Here is a 15,776-nt window from a genome sequence, read left to right as displayed (position 1 = left end):
CTTTTGTCTGACTTGCATTCTCGGGTTTTATGTAGGAGCTTGTTTTGGATAAAGGTATTTGAAAACCACTCCCCCAGGAATGGATGCCCGTGCGCCCCTCAGACTCTCCCAGAAACAATTTCTTTGCGTGTTTTGAAAACGTGGAGCACCCATGTATACACGCGTGTGCTTCCTGGCAGACATAGGAAGGCTTTGCACACTCAAGCAGTCTTAATGTATAAGAAAGAATTACTTTTTTGGATTCAAGATAAGAAAGTATCAAAGAAACCTCCCAGAATATAAAATAGGCCAGTAAAAGGTTTTTGAAAAAATAGAGAGCATTACAGGTTTTGGCTCAATATAAAGAATTTTAGGGGCATCTGGATGGCTTTGTCGGTGAAGCATCTGCCTGTGTCTCAGGTCATGATCTTGGGGCCATGGGGTGGAGTCCCTTGTCGGGCTCCCTGCTCTGCGGAGCATCTGCTTCTCCCTCTGTGGCTCCCCCCGCTCATGCTCGCTCTCTCTATCAAATAAATAAATAAAACCTTTGAGATATATGGATTTCAGTGGTAAGGTGCTTCTCGGTGGTGTGGGCCGACTGCTGGGGACTGGTTCTGGGACTCCACCCATGGTGGGAGCATAGCCTGAGGTTCTTGCATCTCTTCCGTCCGTGAGCCACACATGGGCCTGTTCCTTCCTTGTTTCGTGGCTCGTGGAAGTTTTTTTTTGTGGGAGCCCCAATTTTTTTTTAAATAAAACTAGAGATCTTCCACTGTGTTATGTCTTGCAATGACTGATTTTTTCATGTGATTATGTGGCACCTAATCCACTTTTGGGGAAACACTTTTCAGATAGAACGGAAGAAGCTTTGGATCCAGATGAGGAGCGGCGCGTCCGCATCAGGAGGCAGGAGCAAGCTGTGCGCTCTGCCCGGATGCTGTATGTGCTGCAGCAGCAGGTATGGGGGTGGGGACCAAGGGCGGGGGCGGGGCAGCGGTATGGGTGGGGACGGCACAGAACCTCAGTGTCCCCTGTCTCAGCCTCGCGACCCACTGTGTCCTATGTGTCTTGTGTTCATGAGGCTGCATTTCCCGAACACGAGCACAGGTGGTTCTTTTCTTCCTGTCATCTGCCTTTGTGGTGTTTGTGACCCATTTCATGGCTGACTCGCATTCTTTAGTTGCAGAGATGCTTGTAAATGTGCATTTGAACTGCGATGCCTCCTCCTGAGTTGGCCTCTGACTCCCTTCCCGTCACCTGAGTCACATGTCGACTTTGTTGCTTGAACTGAAAACTCAACATTTTTGTCTCAAAGAAGGTGCCTGCGTTAGCTGTAGCTCTGTTCTCGTAGGGGGTGTTTCCATCCTCGCTCCACATTGTGGCCGTGGAGGGGGTTCTGGAACATGCCCTCGCGTGCCTGGGGAGCGTTGTGCTCTGTCACCACCTTGACCCTGAAGTTGGGGACTGTTTTGGGTGCATGAGGGGACAGCCTGATCTCTTTTCAGGTGACTTGACTTAAATAGTGTTGTGCTTGGACAAGACATGCTGTGTCCTTTCCTATGGAGAAGATAGTGGACGGGCTGAAGTCTCCACTTTTTCCTCTTTACCACACAGGTGAAGGAGATCCAGGAGGAGTTGGATAAGTTGAGCCCACAGAAGATCAGACACACCAAGAAGGTAGGACGCGGTTCAGTTTGTCATAAGCTGCCCTTGCGGTGTTTGTGGGACATGTGCACGGGTTCTCTGCTCCACCATGTGCTCAGGGCACATGGATGTGTGTCCCTGGTGCATGTGCACGGTGAACGTCCTTAATGGGGGGGGGGTCGCCCTCCAGGGAACGGTAGATTCTGCTGCTGCTGCTGGTGTGAGAAGTGGGCGGGAGGGAGGGAAGGACCATTTGTCACCAGAAAGCTGTTACGCACTCGCATTCCCTCATCGTGAGGCGGTTTCATGGTGGAGCACTGTCCAGGAAGAAGACAGGCTGCGAGTGCCCGTGGGGGGCTCATGTGCAGAAGTTCTGACTGTGGAATGACCCCCCCCCCCCCCCCCCGTTCTTTCCAGTCGTGGGCGATGTCACGGCTGGCCGCTGCCCACCGAGGAGCTATCCGGGCCTTACAGGTGCTGGTCACCCAGCTTACCGACCGTGGGGAGCACCCCGTCCCTGCGCGGTGCAGGGAGCTGGGAAGCCTCATCCGCCAGCTCTCACTCTGCTCCGCCAGGCTGGACACAGACCCCTCTGTGCCCGACGTGGTTGTGGACATCTTGCGGCAAATTGAGGTACGAACTGGACACCAGGTTTCATTAAACGTGCCTTGTTTCCAAGCAGAGAAGTGATGTTTGCTGTCTGGTTCGCTGGGATCTGTGAGGAAGACAGGACAGCGTGGCTGCCTGGTGATGCGAGCTCCATGGAGGATGGAGGAAGTGCTCTGTTTTTCACTTGCTGCTTTTGTAGTCTAGTCTGTAACGCTGCACGTCAAGTGGTGTGAGAACGGGCGGCTTGGGAACGGAATGGGTGTTGACCCCTGGCCGGGTCCGCAGGAATGGTGCTGGCCAGGACACTCCACTCCCTGGCCGTGCCCGTGAGGGTTCACAGGAAGGCAGCAGCACCCTCTGCGGGTAGCGCCTTGATGGGCGCGCGCTCCAGGTGGAGTTTTGGGAAGAGGTGCTTGGAGACTTAGGACAGCTTGTAGCTTTGTGCTGTGGGCCGGCAGGTACTGGCCTGGACCAGACGGCAGGAGCAGGATGCCCCACTCTGCCCTTCTGCCACCCTGCGGTGCCATCACATTGTCCTCCTGCTCTCCCATTGCCCCCTCCCCAGAGTTGGCTCCCTCCACCCATCCACAGGGACTCCGGAGGACAGTATGCTGGGGGATACCTCAGGGTGACTGTACCGTTAAGCAGCCTTGGTGGCCCCCACGGCCCCTCCACCTTGAGTATCGCCGCCCTGATGGGTGTGGTTTGCGGGGGCACCGGGCATGGGAAACTCACCACAGGAGAGCTGTGGGGGTGCACACCTTCCGACAGCGTGGCTGGTCATGCAGTGCTTTTTAAACTTTTTTGTCAGACACGTTTTGGGCATGGGGATCTGTTCAGAGGATGCGTCTTCGCCGTCCTGGGGAGGCCCCGGGGGCTTCCGGTCCCTTCCCAGATCTGAGCAGGAGCACCGGAATGTGACACTTCTTCACGTGTCTGTCTGCCCCACTTTGGAAAACACTCAGTAACCCTGGACGCTCCTTGAGTCCTGCTGACGAGCTTCCTGTCCCACAGCTTGATGTCCTTCCGCTGCACTGCCACCCCGAGAGCCCCTCGGGCCGCGTTCAGTCGTCTTCAGCAAGTGTGGAGCGGCTGCAGGCCAGGCCCTCAGTGCGCGGATGAGTGAGGGGCCATGCAGGGAGGAAGTGACCACAGCCCTAGAGATGTTTGCTACATGTGAACCTTGTGCTTGAGCTTATGAGATTTTTTTACTGAGAGTTAAGATGCTTGTGAAGCCTATGGGATCAGGTTCCGAAGACCGTGTGAGTTATAACATGCGGTGGATTTGGATGCCTGTGAAGTACTTCTGCTCTTCATCTCCGTGCCCCTGGCTTCAGTGAGCGGGCTGCAGGACAAAGTGTGCAGGATTCCGTTCAGTGGGTAGATGCCCTAAATAAGGGTTTCAGGCTGAATGACACGCCGCTGGCTGTTGGATGACGCAGCTGTGTGACCACATATTCACGTGGGGCCTGGTTTCTGGGTTTCGTGCAGGCTCTGGAATCCCTCCTGGAAAAGAAGGTGTCGCCAAAGAAGGTAAAGACATGTTCAGCGGACCTGCGGCGCAAGTTTCCTGTGGGCAGCCATGGGGCCTCGGAGAGACGGCACAGCCCTTCGCCGCAGAGCCAGAGGAGGCCCCTTGTGGCGAAGGAGACACTTCCACAGGAAGCCACGGGGTCTTTGGGCACCAGGAAGCTCTCCACTGGTAGGTACCCGGATGGTCCGAGGCAGGAGCTGGGTTCTCACGTTCGCTGCACTGAGGGGGCAGGGCCTAAGCCCAGCCCATAGCAGGTGCACTGGAGCCCAGAGAAGCCAGTGGCAACCAAAATGTGTCCTGGGGTGGGTAGGTGGAGGGTCCCCTACAGAGGAGGGCGGGTGATGTCAGGTTCTTTCTTCTCCCGTCATGGTGTTGAGGTCACCCAGGAGAGATTTCCTCAAGGGCTGGTGGTTAGAACTCTGCCTCTGAAGGCTCTGTATGTAGATGTCAGTGCCAGGTGCACATGCAGACACACGGGAGCACACACAGGGGCACACAGAGATAAATGGGCATGTGTGTTTCCCTGGCATGGGGAGTAGGTAATCTCTTGTTCCCCCAGAACTGGAGGGTTGGCCGCTGTACGTTTAAATAGTCCCCCGCTCCCGTGCCCCCTGTCTTCTCCCCATACCCTCATGGGTGTTTGGGCTCCCCCTGTACTCTGGACCTCTTCCGCATCTGCGTTTATTGCAGGTATTTCATCATTTGCTCCAGAAACCACGGGCAGATCCCTATGGTTTCCTCTTAACGTTGTACTTGAGTGTATAGAGGTTTTTTACTGAGAGTTAAGACACTTGTGAAGCCTGTGGGATCAGGTTCTGTTTCAGGAGGTTGCTGTTCTTTTTGTTCTTCTTTTTCAAACTTCTGCTGATGGTGATTGCTGATCTTCAGAGGAATTTAGAAGGAGTTTCTCAGGTTCCGGGTCAGGTGCGATGGGGGTGAGCCAGGCCTCCTGAGTTCACAGGCTGGACAGGGGAGGGTGGGGGGACCGCACTGTGCCCACCGCGGTCCCGTGCTGTTTCCCACTGCAGGTGAAGGGACAGCACTCGGCGTAGAATTCCTGACTCTCAGATACTAGGTCTGAGACCCCCGGTCTGGTTCTGCTCCATGTTTCTCATGTCATGGTTTTCATTGCGGCCTGAAGGGGATCTTCTCTTTATCGCGTGTGGCAGTGGGTTAGAGCTCCTTCCAGTGTAGCCATGGTCCTGGCCCAGATCCCAGGTGGTGCCCACAGTCCTTCCCTTGGTTCTGAGACTGGGGTGTGCTGCTATGTTGCTGAGATCTTACATTTAATTGGCAGTATTTTAAAATCTCCTGTTGGTGCATAAATAAAGATAGGTCTTGGTGTTTTGGATTTGATGAAATAATGAGATTTTGTTTGTTCTTGTGTTTTTCCAGATAGATGAGATCACCCACAAATAAGTTCTGCTTCCTCTCTTTGCAGTTCTGTACCTTTTCTTTTTTCTTTCTTCTTTGCTGATGTGGTTCAGAGTAACACTGGCCGACAGCTGTGGTGAGGGCATCACTCCCACCAAATGTAATAGATCCGTTTATATGCAACACCTGCTCTTGGGAGGGGGCATATCCGAGTGCAGAGTCGGAAATGTTCTTGTGTCGTCTCCTAATTTTTTAGATTTTCTTTTCGTCTGCTTTTTCCTTTCTTTTTTGTTAAAGTGATTGAGATGTGTGTTGACAGTGACTTGAAATTGTTTTTAAAATTTTTTTTTTTTTTTTTTTTTTTTTTTTGTTTTTAAAATTTTAATATTGGACTTCTAATGTGCCAATGGTGTTGGGGTGGATGAATCTAGTAACCTAATGTTCCTTTTTCATTTTTTTTAAAAAGATGTTATTTATTTATTCATGGGAAACACGGAGAGAGAGGCAGAGACACACGCGGAGGGAGAAGCAGGCTCCCTGCAGGGAGCCCGATGCAGGACTCCATCCCTGTGACTCCAGGATCACACCCTGGGCCAAAGGTGACGCTAAACCGCTGAGCCACCTGAGCTGCCCTAACATTCCTTTTTCAGCTGGAGTAGAACATAGAGGTGGAAAGTGTGCACAATGTAAGTTGAGAGCTCAGGCTGTCATCAGAAGATGACATCTGTGAAACCACTACGTAGGTCGAGAGGTAGAGCATTAGAAGCTCCCAGAAATCCCCTCTTCCCATCTCCCTGCCTCACCTCCATCCCCAGATTAATGGTTATTCTGATTGTTTATGCCGTACTTTGGTTTTTGCCAGATTTAAGACTTCACTAAGCTTTATAAAACTAGAATTGCATATGATGTACCGCTTTGGGACTGGCCACTTTCACCTCCTGTTCTGTGGGAGGTGTGTTTGTGGAGCCGTTCATTGCCACATTCCACTGTATGAAACTACACCGGTTCTGGCATCTTCATGAGCGGGTTTTTCCCGCTTTGGGGCAATGGCAGACAAAGCCTTGGTTTTCACCGTGTCTCTGGCCGGCGTGAGTCGAGTCATAGTGGATGCGTTTGTTCAGCTGTAGCAGGTACAGACTTTTCGAAGTGGTCTGACTGGTTAGATGCCGACCAGCAGTGGACGTGAGCCTCCACCACACATCCTTGCTGGCACTTGCCGTTACCAGTCTTAGGGAGTTTGGCTGCCTGCTCAGTGTGTAAACTATCATTCTGGTTAGTTTTTGTTTTTTTTAAGATTCATTTATTTACTTTAGAGGGAGAGAGCGAGAGGAGGCAGGAGGGAGCAGGGGAAGGGTAGGGAATCCAGGAAGACTGCACTGAGCATGGACACAACATGGGGTTGGATCCCGCGACTCTGAGGCCATGACCTGAGCCGGAACCAAGGGTCGGATGCTTACCTGAGGGGCCGCCCAGGTGCCCTGATTGTTGCTCTGGCTTCCTTTCACGTCTGTGCTTGTGTAACGGGGTATTTGCAGGTGTTTATAGGCCAGTACTTGCCACCTTTTGGAAAGTGCTCGCTCCAGTCTCCTGCCCTCTCACCCACCTCTTTCACATTCTCCTCCTTGTCCTTCTTTTTTTCCTTCCTCTCTCTTTTTTTAAAAATTGGTTAGCAGTTCTTCTTTGGGGGGGTTTTGTGCGTGTGGACCTAGTCAGTGTGTGTGCTGGAAACCGTCAAGTGAGATGGCGCTGGTTAGATGTTGCCGTGGGATCTCCAGGGAAGCAGAGGGGTGGTTTCACCATGCCCCACATTACCATCTTTTCCCGGAAGTGTCCCTGCGTCTCTCCTTATGTCCGGTTTAAGCCTTTCCCAGTGCCAAAGTTAGTAAAACGTGCTCCCGTGTGTTTCCTTGAGGACTTGCATCTGAAATGATAATTATTTCCCCAAACTGACAACGTGTGCTGCTCCCGCCGTACATGGCGTGTCCGCAGTCGGGGTCAGTTTCCAGGCCCAGGTTCTCTGCTGCTAGTCTCCGCTGGGCCGGGGTACATGCGCCGTCGTTACTCTGACTCTTGACTGGGACGCTTGGCCCCTGGTTCTTCCAGAATGCCTTTGTTGACCTTGACCCTTGGCACGTCCACAGAAATTTTAGGATCAGGATGTGATTCCCACCAGCAGCCCCCACCCACCCCCGAGACGACAGACGACATGGTGGGTCGCGACGAGGAGCTGACATCTCCAATGCCAGGTGTCGCCGTACGCAGGGGCTGACCATACGTCCTCTTGTAGGTGCAGACTGCATGCATTAATGCTGGTTCCTCTTCCCCTCAGCTCCTTCCTCTGTGGGGCTGTGCTCAGAGCTCTTGCACATGACATCCTCTAAGACATGCGCCACTTGCACAGACATCCGACTGGCTCTAGGCGTCGTCTTGTGCCAGTGGCTCCACTGTGTGCATGGTCGTACCGTCTGTGGGGAACCACAGGTTCGTTTCCAGCTCCTGTTGCTTTTCCTCCTATCGTGCTCTGGTTTGAGTTATGGAATCAGCAGCCGGCTGACATGATGGTGTGCGCATGTCTCCTGGGATTTCTGCATCGTGGGCCTGAGCTTGTGCTGTGAGCTGCCCAGAGCTCTGGCTGTGACCTGTTCCTGGCAGTTCTCTGTGATGCTATCGCTGGGCACCACGGAGCCAGGTCTGCTGAGCCTGTGTGACGCTTGCCTCGATCTGCATTCCCACCCTGGGCTTCACGCTCCGCTGACCTTCTGGGAGCTTCTGTGAGGAGCTGGCAGTGGGTGTTCTTCCCTCGGCTGAGAGGTTATGTTTCTCCCACTCAGGTTCCTTGGGACTAAGGACGCACCTGAACTTTGAACCTCGTTCATGAGTCTCCTTGGCCAGGGCTTTCTGTGCTGTGCTTTACTATGTGCATCAAGGTCTCATGTCTTGCTGTTTCCTCTGTTGAGTTGAAAGTTAGTAATCAGGCCCGGTCTGTCCCTGCCACCGATGCTGAGGCTCCACCTCTGCCGTGGAGGTCACAACCCCGTGTGCTGGCTGTGGTTCCCCGTTGCCCTCACAGTGGGCAGTAGAGCTGGGACAGTGTCTTCCCCTTGCCTGGAGTTAGCCTCCTGTCCCTTGGGGCACCTGCCGTGTCCCTGATCCAGTGATCGGGGGCAGCGCATCAGGAGGAAGAGGCCTCCTAGTGGCAGGCCACGGTGTCTTCGATTCTGGGTGTTGAGGGCTCACGGTCCTTGGGGGCACAGCCTGCGCACTGGACTGTGGACTGCCCAGGAGAGCAGCGCCCAGGGGAGCAGCCACACGACTGCACTGTGACCGCAGCCGAGGATGTTCTATGTCTGAGCGGCACTGCGTCATCATGGGGTGTGGATCCTCGTCCTTGTCCCACAGCAGGCTCAGGTGTCAGTGGTGCTCTGGATAGTCACCAAGTGCTGTAAAAATGCGGGTGTGTTTGGTTCCTGAGGACAGTCAGACGACAAGGGGACGTTGGATTGTGTCAGGCACCTTGTAGCTGAGGAAACCGATCTCTGGTGGCCACTTGAGGATGAGTTCTGTCACTTTTCAAATCCTAAAGCTGTTATATCGTGGAAGTAAGCAGGCTGGCATCCGTGGCAGGTGTTTCTGCTGGTCGTTGCAGCCTCCCTGATGGTGGAGGACCCAAGGTCAAGATGCGTCCACCCAGTGGTCTGTCTCTCGGTTTGGCCTGCCCGTCGTGGGTTCCATGGGCACCGTGGGAGGGCATGGGTGCAAGTGTGGATGCTGGCCCGAGACAGGACCGTGCTGCTCAGCCTTGTCTTGGCTCCTGTGGACCGAGGAGCGGGCGAAGCCACTTTGCAAGTTCAGCGTGTTTGTCATTTGGCATTTGGCTGGGGGGGGGGGGGGGGCTCTTACCTTTATTTGTTTGGTTAATGTTTCCCGTGTCCTCGCAGCCCGGGTGCAGGATCCCCCCTCCACATCTGTGCCGCGGCTCTTGCGACCTGGTCCCCCACGTGCATGTCCTGCGGTCTCCTCCCCCTGGCTGCCCTCTCCACATGGGATATTTGTGTGACCCAACTTGATCTCGTGGCTGATGTAATTGTTGGCTGGTGCGGTTCTTCAGCAGCTTCTGGAATGTTCTTGCGGTGTGTCTGTACAGCTGGTCAGGGAAGGGTGGTGGCACTGTCCCACTATCAGCCAGGCCCTCAGGCTGTGCGGCCCCATCTCCTGCGTTGGCAGCTGGTTCCTGCAAACCCAAAACAGGCTTCAGGACCTGCAGGTCAGGTGTGGGGTCTGCTCGCGGTGTGTTAACCGGTCCTGGCCCGCAGTCATGTTCCTTCTGCCCATGTTAGGTTTCCGGCTGTGCAGCTGCCTCTGGCCCAGAGAGGTACTGGGTTGGAGGTCCAGGCCCTGATGCTGGCAGGAGTCTGATGCAGTTTTCCTCATAGCATGAAATATTTAGAACATACAAAAAAAGAATGAAAATTACAGATACTTGTGTACTCTCCAGGCTTAAGAGATTTTAACTTTCTTGCTTTATTTGCTTTAGTGTTTTTTTTTTTAATTTTTATTTATTTTTTAAAGATTTTATTTATTTATTCATGAGAGACACACAGAGAGAGGCAGAGACACAGGCCCAGGGAGAAGCAGGCTCCATGCAGGGAGCCTGATGTGGGACTTGATGCCCGGACTCCAGGATCACGCCCTGGGCTGAAGGCAGACACCCAGCCACTGAGCCCCCCTAGGGATCCCTGTGTTTTGTTTTTAGACGTAAAATAGAACAGGTGCAATTTGGCTCTTCTTTTTTTTGTTGTTTTTAAGTAAACTCTACGCCCATGTGGGACTCGAAGTCACGACCCGGGATCCAGCGTGCCTCCCCTGAGCCGGCTGGGCACCCCCCAACCCTTCATGTTTCCTGTCCCCTCCCTCCCTCCCCTAAGGTCCTCCTGTGTTGATTATCAGGTGGGCCTGCCTGCCGGTGCCGCTGGGTATCCATCTGTAGATGCGCTGTTGTTTGCTGCCATCTGGACCTGGCACCCGCATCGTCCTTCTGCAGTCAGCTCCTCAGGCTCGTCCGTGCTGATGCGTGAGCTCTGACTCAGGAGATTCACGGCTGCATAGTTTCCCTGTGGGAGCACCGGGGCTGTCAGCGTGTGCTCATGGGCATGAGTTTGGCTGTGTAAACACCGACAGGATGGGAGCCTTTCTAGGCCAAGCATGGGCCCAGGGGTGAGGCTGCAGTGTGGACAAGCCTCAGGCTTCATTAGAGCTCCCGAGTTGCCCTGCATTGTGGGCTGGTTCACGCCTGCAGCCCCCGGTGTTTCCCCAGTGCTCCCCTCAATGCTACCCCAGTGTTCCCGTCGGTGCTCCCCTGGTGCTCCCTCAGTGCTCTCTGGACACCGTTGTCCATCCTCGCCCCTGTCATCCCTGGGATCGCCTTGGGATCGTCATGTTAAGCCTCTCCCCCAGTCTCAGATGTGAAACGGTACTTTGTTGTTTCAGTTTGGATTTTTCTGATAACTGGGGACCATCTCATGTTTTTATTGACACTTCAGATTTTTCTCTCTGAATTGTCTATTTGTATTCTTTGCCTGTTTTTCTGTTAGATTATTGATTTTTCTTACAGATTTCTAGATGTTTTTACTATCTCCTGGATATTAGCCGCATGTCTGTTGCATGCATCACAGACCCCTACTTCAGACTGGCCTTTCTGTTGAGTTTACCACACCTTCTTGTCCGGAGGAAGTTGCAGCTGCTGTAGTTAATTCAGGTGTATTGGGGATGTTCTTAAGAATGGCTCCTGCACCCCAACATCTTCATCCTATCTCCTGTACTTTTTTCTGAAACCTTTAAAGTTTTCCTGTCACATTTATGTCTTCATTTAATTTAAACATGAGCAATCCTGAGCGTAGGGCGAGGCCCGTGTTTGTTTTGTCCCCATGGACGCTGGGCACTCTGCGTTGTGCTGTGTGCCATGCCCTGCACTTCACCAGGCATGGGGACCTCTGGGGGTCCATCCCCATGCACCCCTGCCTGGTTGTGCTTCTCCGGAACCATCTGGGCTGTCATGGGATTGTAGTCTTATGAAGAACATTGGGACCAGCCTATTTTGATCCACAAAAACATCTGCTTAGATTTTAATTGAATTTGAATTTGAAAGGATAGGCTACTTGGGAGAGGACTGACAACTTCACCGTGTTCTTTCCATTCATGAAAACAACTTACTCAGATCTTCCTTCATGTCCTTTAAAATGCCTTTGAACATTTTCTGTGAGTCTTATACATCTTTTCTTACATTTGTTTCTAAGTGTCTTATAGTTTTTGTTGCCAATGCTAACAGGATAAATTTCTCTTATATTTTCTCTTATTTTTGATACATGAGAATGATACTAACTTTCGTATATTTTTCTTTTATCCAGAAACCCTCTTCCTCATTTAACTTATGTGTAGATTGCCTGGGATTTTCTATGTAGAAAATATCGTCTCATCTTCAAATACAGATGTTTTATTTCTTTTCCTGTTGCAAGATGAACAACATCACAGATGGAGCTCAGAGTGCATTCTGTATCAGATTGGGGGCCAGTGCAAGTTATGAGAAGTGACACTTAAAATGCTTACATCGTAGGAAAAACACATCTGGTAGCCAGGTGGGGTGACCAGGGACAACAAAGGGGTCGGTCAGGAGATGCTGATACTATAGTCGCGGGTCTGCCCTGGGAGCTAGCAGGACAGCAGGAGGGGCAGGCAGGGCTGGGCCGAGGGGCCAGGAAGGAGCACGCTTGGGCAGTGAGCCCCAGTGTTAGCCACAGCCCCTGGGTTTCTGTGTGTGGGTCCATGTGAGAGTCACAGAGCAATCAATGACTCTGGCAGCAGTGTGCCTCGGTGTTTATGGGCTGGGCGGGATGTCTGCAGGCTAGAAATCCTTGTCACCCACTTGAGTAGCATTTCCCTCTGTTTGTCTTTCTGAAATGTCCTACAGAGAAGTGTCTCCCTGGGGCAGTGCCCGCAGTGACCCAGAGCTCGGAGGATGCGATGGATGCGGAGATCCTTCTGGAAGAAGCGCTGCCTGCTCCAGACCCCAGTGCCAGCCTCTTGGCAGAGCCACTGGTCCTGGCGAGGGCCAGAGCAGCGGTAGTGAGGCCCGTGGCCGGGAGCACAGCGCTCAGAAAGAAGGAGGCCCAGGTGTCGGTGAGGCTGCCACAGGTATGAGGCGGCCCCCTCCATGGCCATGTCCATGCTCAGTGGCTGCTTGGTGGTGGCTCCGGGTAGTTTTTGCTTTTTTAACAAAAAATAACAGTTTCTAATGCTGCTCCCAGACCGGGCATTCTCTCTTGTCCTGGTTTGCTGAGACCCAAATTGATACCAAGGTCATGACTGGGCAGGTTATTTGAAAATTCAGTTTCTTCTGCTTCTGCTTTGGAAGATGTGAACTGGGAGGGGACAGAGATTCGCTTCCCACTGAAGGTAGGTCCTGACACATCACCAAGCGACCACGTGGCACAAAGGCAGCCTGAGGTCAGCACCTGCTGTGTGGAGCCAGCTGGCTTGAAGCTACCTCAGGTCTTAAGCATAGCTAAGTGGTGAACAGGCCGGAGGACGCCTCCTGAGCTAAAGCCCTGATGTAGTTACTGCCACCGGACAGGCCGTGTGTGGGCTTCCCCAGCCACACGAGTCTCGGCAGGTGGCCCTGGGGGTGGTGCTGGACCCTTGTCACCAGGGACTGATGGGTCCTGCTTGGATCAGGTCTGTTTCCGTCCTGGACAGCTCCTTGGGGGTGCCATCGGCAGTGAAGACCGGCCCTTCCCAGTGTTGTGGGTGCTCTTGGCCAGATAGCCCCATGCTTCTCCTCCATGAGATCACAGAGTATTCTAGAAACACAGGAAGAAACTAGCTCCTCTTCTGCAGATGAGAATGTCATGAAATTTATCTTTTTTCTTTGCTTAGGAAAAAATATACATATGTATAAAATACATATATGTAAAACATGTATATATATAAAACATACAGTTACATGTATACATGTATATATAATTTTTTATACATATATGTATGTATATACATACATAAAGATGGCAAATGCAGGGTGTCCAGCTTCAGTCCTCACCCCACACCGCCCCTGGCCCGGGAGGGAATACGGTGTGTACATTCAGTGTGAGTGCGCTCCGTGTATGGGCATGCTCCTTGTATGAGGTGCACTGTGTGAGTGCACTCTGAGTAAGGTATGTGAGTGCATTCTGTGTGTGAGTGCACTCATAGGTGAGGTGTGCTCCGTGTGTGAGGTGCGTTCTGTGTGTGAGTACACTCTGTGTATGAGGTGTGTTCTGTGTGTGAGGTGTGTTCCATGTATGAGTGTGCCCCTTGTGTGAGGTGCTTTCTGTGTGTGAGTAGGTGCGTTCCGTGTGTGAGGTGTTTTCCATGTGTGAGTGTGCTCCTTGTGTGAGCTGTTTTCCATGTGTGAGTACACTCTGTATGAGGTACGTTCCGTGTGTGAGTGCACTCCATGTGTGAGGTGCATTCTGTGTGTGAGGTGTGTTCCATGTATGAATGTGCTCCTTGGGTGAGTGCACTCCTTGTGTGAGCTACGTACCGTGCATGAGTGCACTCTGGGTGAGTGTACTCTGCGTGTGAGGTACAATCCATGTGTGAGTGTGCTCCTTGTGTGAGGCGCACTCTGTGTGTGAGATGCATTCCATGTGCAAGTGCACTCTGTGAAGTGCATTCCGTATGGAGTGTGCTCCTTGTGTGAAGTGCTTTCCGTGTGTGAGTACACTCTGTGAGGTACGTTCCATGTGTGCCTGCACTCCATGTGTGAGGTGCATTCCATGTGTGAGTATACTCTGTGAGGTGCGTTCCGTGTGTGTGCATTCCCATGTGTGAGATACATTCCATGTGTGAGTGTGCTCCTTGTGTAAGGTGCGTTCTGTGTGTGAGATGTGTTCTGTGTGGAGTGTGCTCCTTGTGTGAGTGTGTGCCTCGTGTGAGGTGCTTTCCGTGTGTGAGTACACTCTGTGTGAGGTGCGTTCCGTGTGTGAGTGCAATTGCAATCCATGTGTGAGTGTGCTCCTTGTGTGTGTTCCTTGTGTGAGGCGCGTTCCGTGTGTGAGTGCACTCCATGTGTGAGATGTGTTCCGTGTGAGGTGTGTTCCATGTGTGAGTGCACTCCGTGTGTGAGGTGTGTGAGGTGTGTGAGTGTGCCCCTTGTGTGAATGCATTCCTTGTGTGAGGTGCGTTCCGTGTGTGAGTGCGCTACTTGTGCGAGGTGCATTCTGTGTGTGAGTGCGTTCCTTGTGTGAGTGCGTTCCGTGTATGAGGTGTGCTCTGTGTGTGAGGTGCGTTCCGTGGGTGAGGTGTTCTCTGTGTGAGGTGTGCTACGTGTGTGAGTGTGCTCCATATGTGACTGTGCTCCATGTGAGGAACGCCTGCCCCCAGGTTTCTGCCTCAGTGATTTCCACACAGGGTTCTGGTACAGCGTGGGGACCCCAAAGCTTCTGTCCACCGGAGGTTAAAACGAGCTCCTTTGAGTCCGTTTCTGTCTCTCAGGGCCCCCACAGAGCCGAGAGAAGTAGACCCCCTGCATCCCAGAGCAGAAGCCGCTTGCAACGCACGACGGTGTCATCCAGACTGAAAGTGAGCCAGCAGCCCATGAGGGAGCACAGAGCCCCGTGGGTGCCTCCGAATCCCACATCCCCACCGGCGTCTCCTAAGTGGTAGGTGCTGGTGCTTGTGCTCTGCGGGGCCGAAGCCACCTGGCCGCCCATCACTTAGAGCTGACAAAGCAGCAGCCTTAGTGTCCTTGAGGAGAGAAGCTATTTGAGTGAGAAATAAGTGAGAGGAGCTTGTCTAGGAGCCTGTTGGTTCCCTTTTCCTTCTCGACCCCTGTGGACGCCCCTGTGTCCACACAATAGATTCTAGTGCCTTCCTCATAGCTGAGTGTCCAGGAGCTGGTGTGGGGCCTCCGCCCTCACGGATCGTCGTAGGCGTGAGCAGATCTTGGCTGAACAGATGAGGATTTAAAAATAATCTTGATTTCAAGACAAGGTTTAGAATCACAGACCCCTGTGGGTCTCATGCTGTGGGGTCAGTGAGAATGGTGGCGATATCATTGTGTGTCTCCATGGTCGCCACATGGCAGTGATGACGCCCTATTCCACAGAGGTAGGGCAGGCAGGTCCTCGGCAGCAGCGGCCAGTAGGTGGAACTGGATGAGATAAAGAGGCGTCTTTACCATGGGTCAGGAGCTGTGGAAAGCGCAGGGGAAGGGCAGGGGGAGGCGCCAGGGAGACAGTGGGGCCCTCGGGCCGCCTTTCCTGAGGCCGGCAAGGTGGCGAGGAGCAGCCAGGCCGGGTGGGCACCTCTGAGACTCAGTGGACACGCTTGCCCATCCACGCTCACTTTATGGTTGAAGAAGCAGCGTCTAGAGGATATAATGCCTCATGTACGCAGCACAGCTGGATCTCAAGTCTGTGTCCTGCCGTGCGTTGTGTTCGTTGGTTCTAAATTCTGTTTCTTTTTTTTTTTTTTTTTAAGATTTTATTTATTTATTCATGGAGACACAGAGAGAGGGAGAGGCAGAGACACAGGCAGAGGGAGAAGCAGGCTCCATGCAGGGAGCCCGATGTGGGACTCGATCCGGGTCTCCAGGATCATACCC

At 52.8% G+C, this 15,776-nt stretch overlaps 1 protein-coding gene across 6 annotated transcripts in view; it reads left to right on the top strand.

Moving 5' to 3' along the window:
* The window catches only part of KIAA0753 (KIAA0753 ortholog), a 44,635-nt gene that overhangs the window by 11,380 nt on the left and 17,479 nt on the right, over positions 1-15,776 (top strand). For all 6 annotated transcript variants that reach the window (XM_072821655.1, XM_072821653.1, XM_072821656.1 and 3 more), the window contains exons 4-9: positions 831-937; positions 1,594-1,656; positions 2,041-2,256; positions 3,724-3,934; positions 12,105-12,328; positions 14,666-14,832. In XM_072821655.1, the coding sequence (XP_072677756.1) occupies positions 831-937; positions 1,594-1,656; positions 2,041-2,256; positions 3,724-3,934; positions 12,105-12,328; positions 14,666-14,832 (988 nt within the window). The remainder of the gene's footprint in view (positions 1-830; positions 938-1,593; positions 1,657-2,040; positions 2,257-3,723; positions 3,935-12,104; positions 12,329-14,665; positions 14,833-15,776) is intronic.

This window comes from Canis lupus, chromosome 3 (genome assembly GCF_048164855.1).
Source record: "Canis lupus baileyi chromosome 3, mCanLup2.hap1, whole genome shotgun sequence".
NCBI classification, from domain to species: Eukaryota; Metazoa; Chordata; class Mammalia; order Carnivora; family Canidae; genus Canis; species Canis lupus.
The sequence above is the reverse complement of the archived record's forward strand: the minus strand, read 5'-3'. Positions and strand labels throughout refer to the sequence as shown.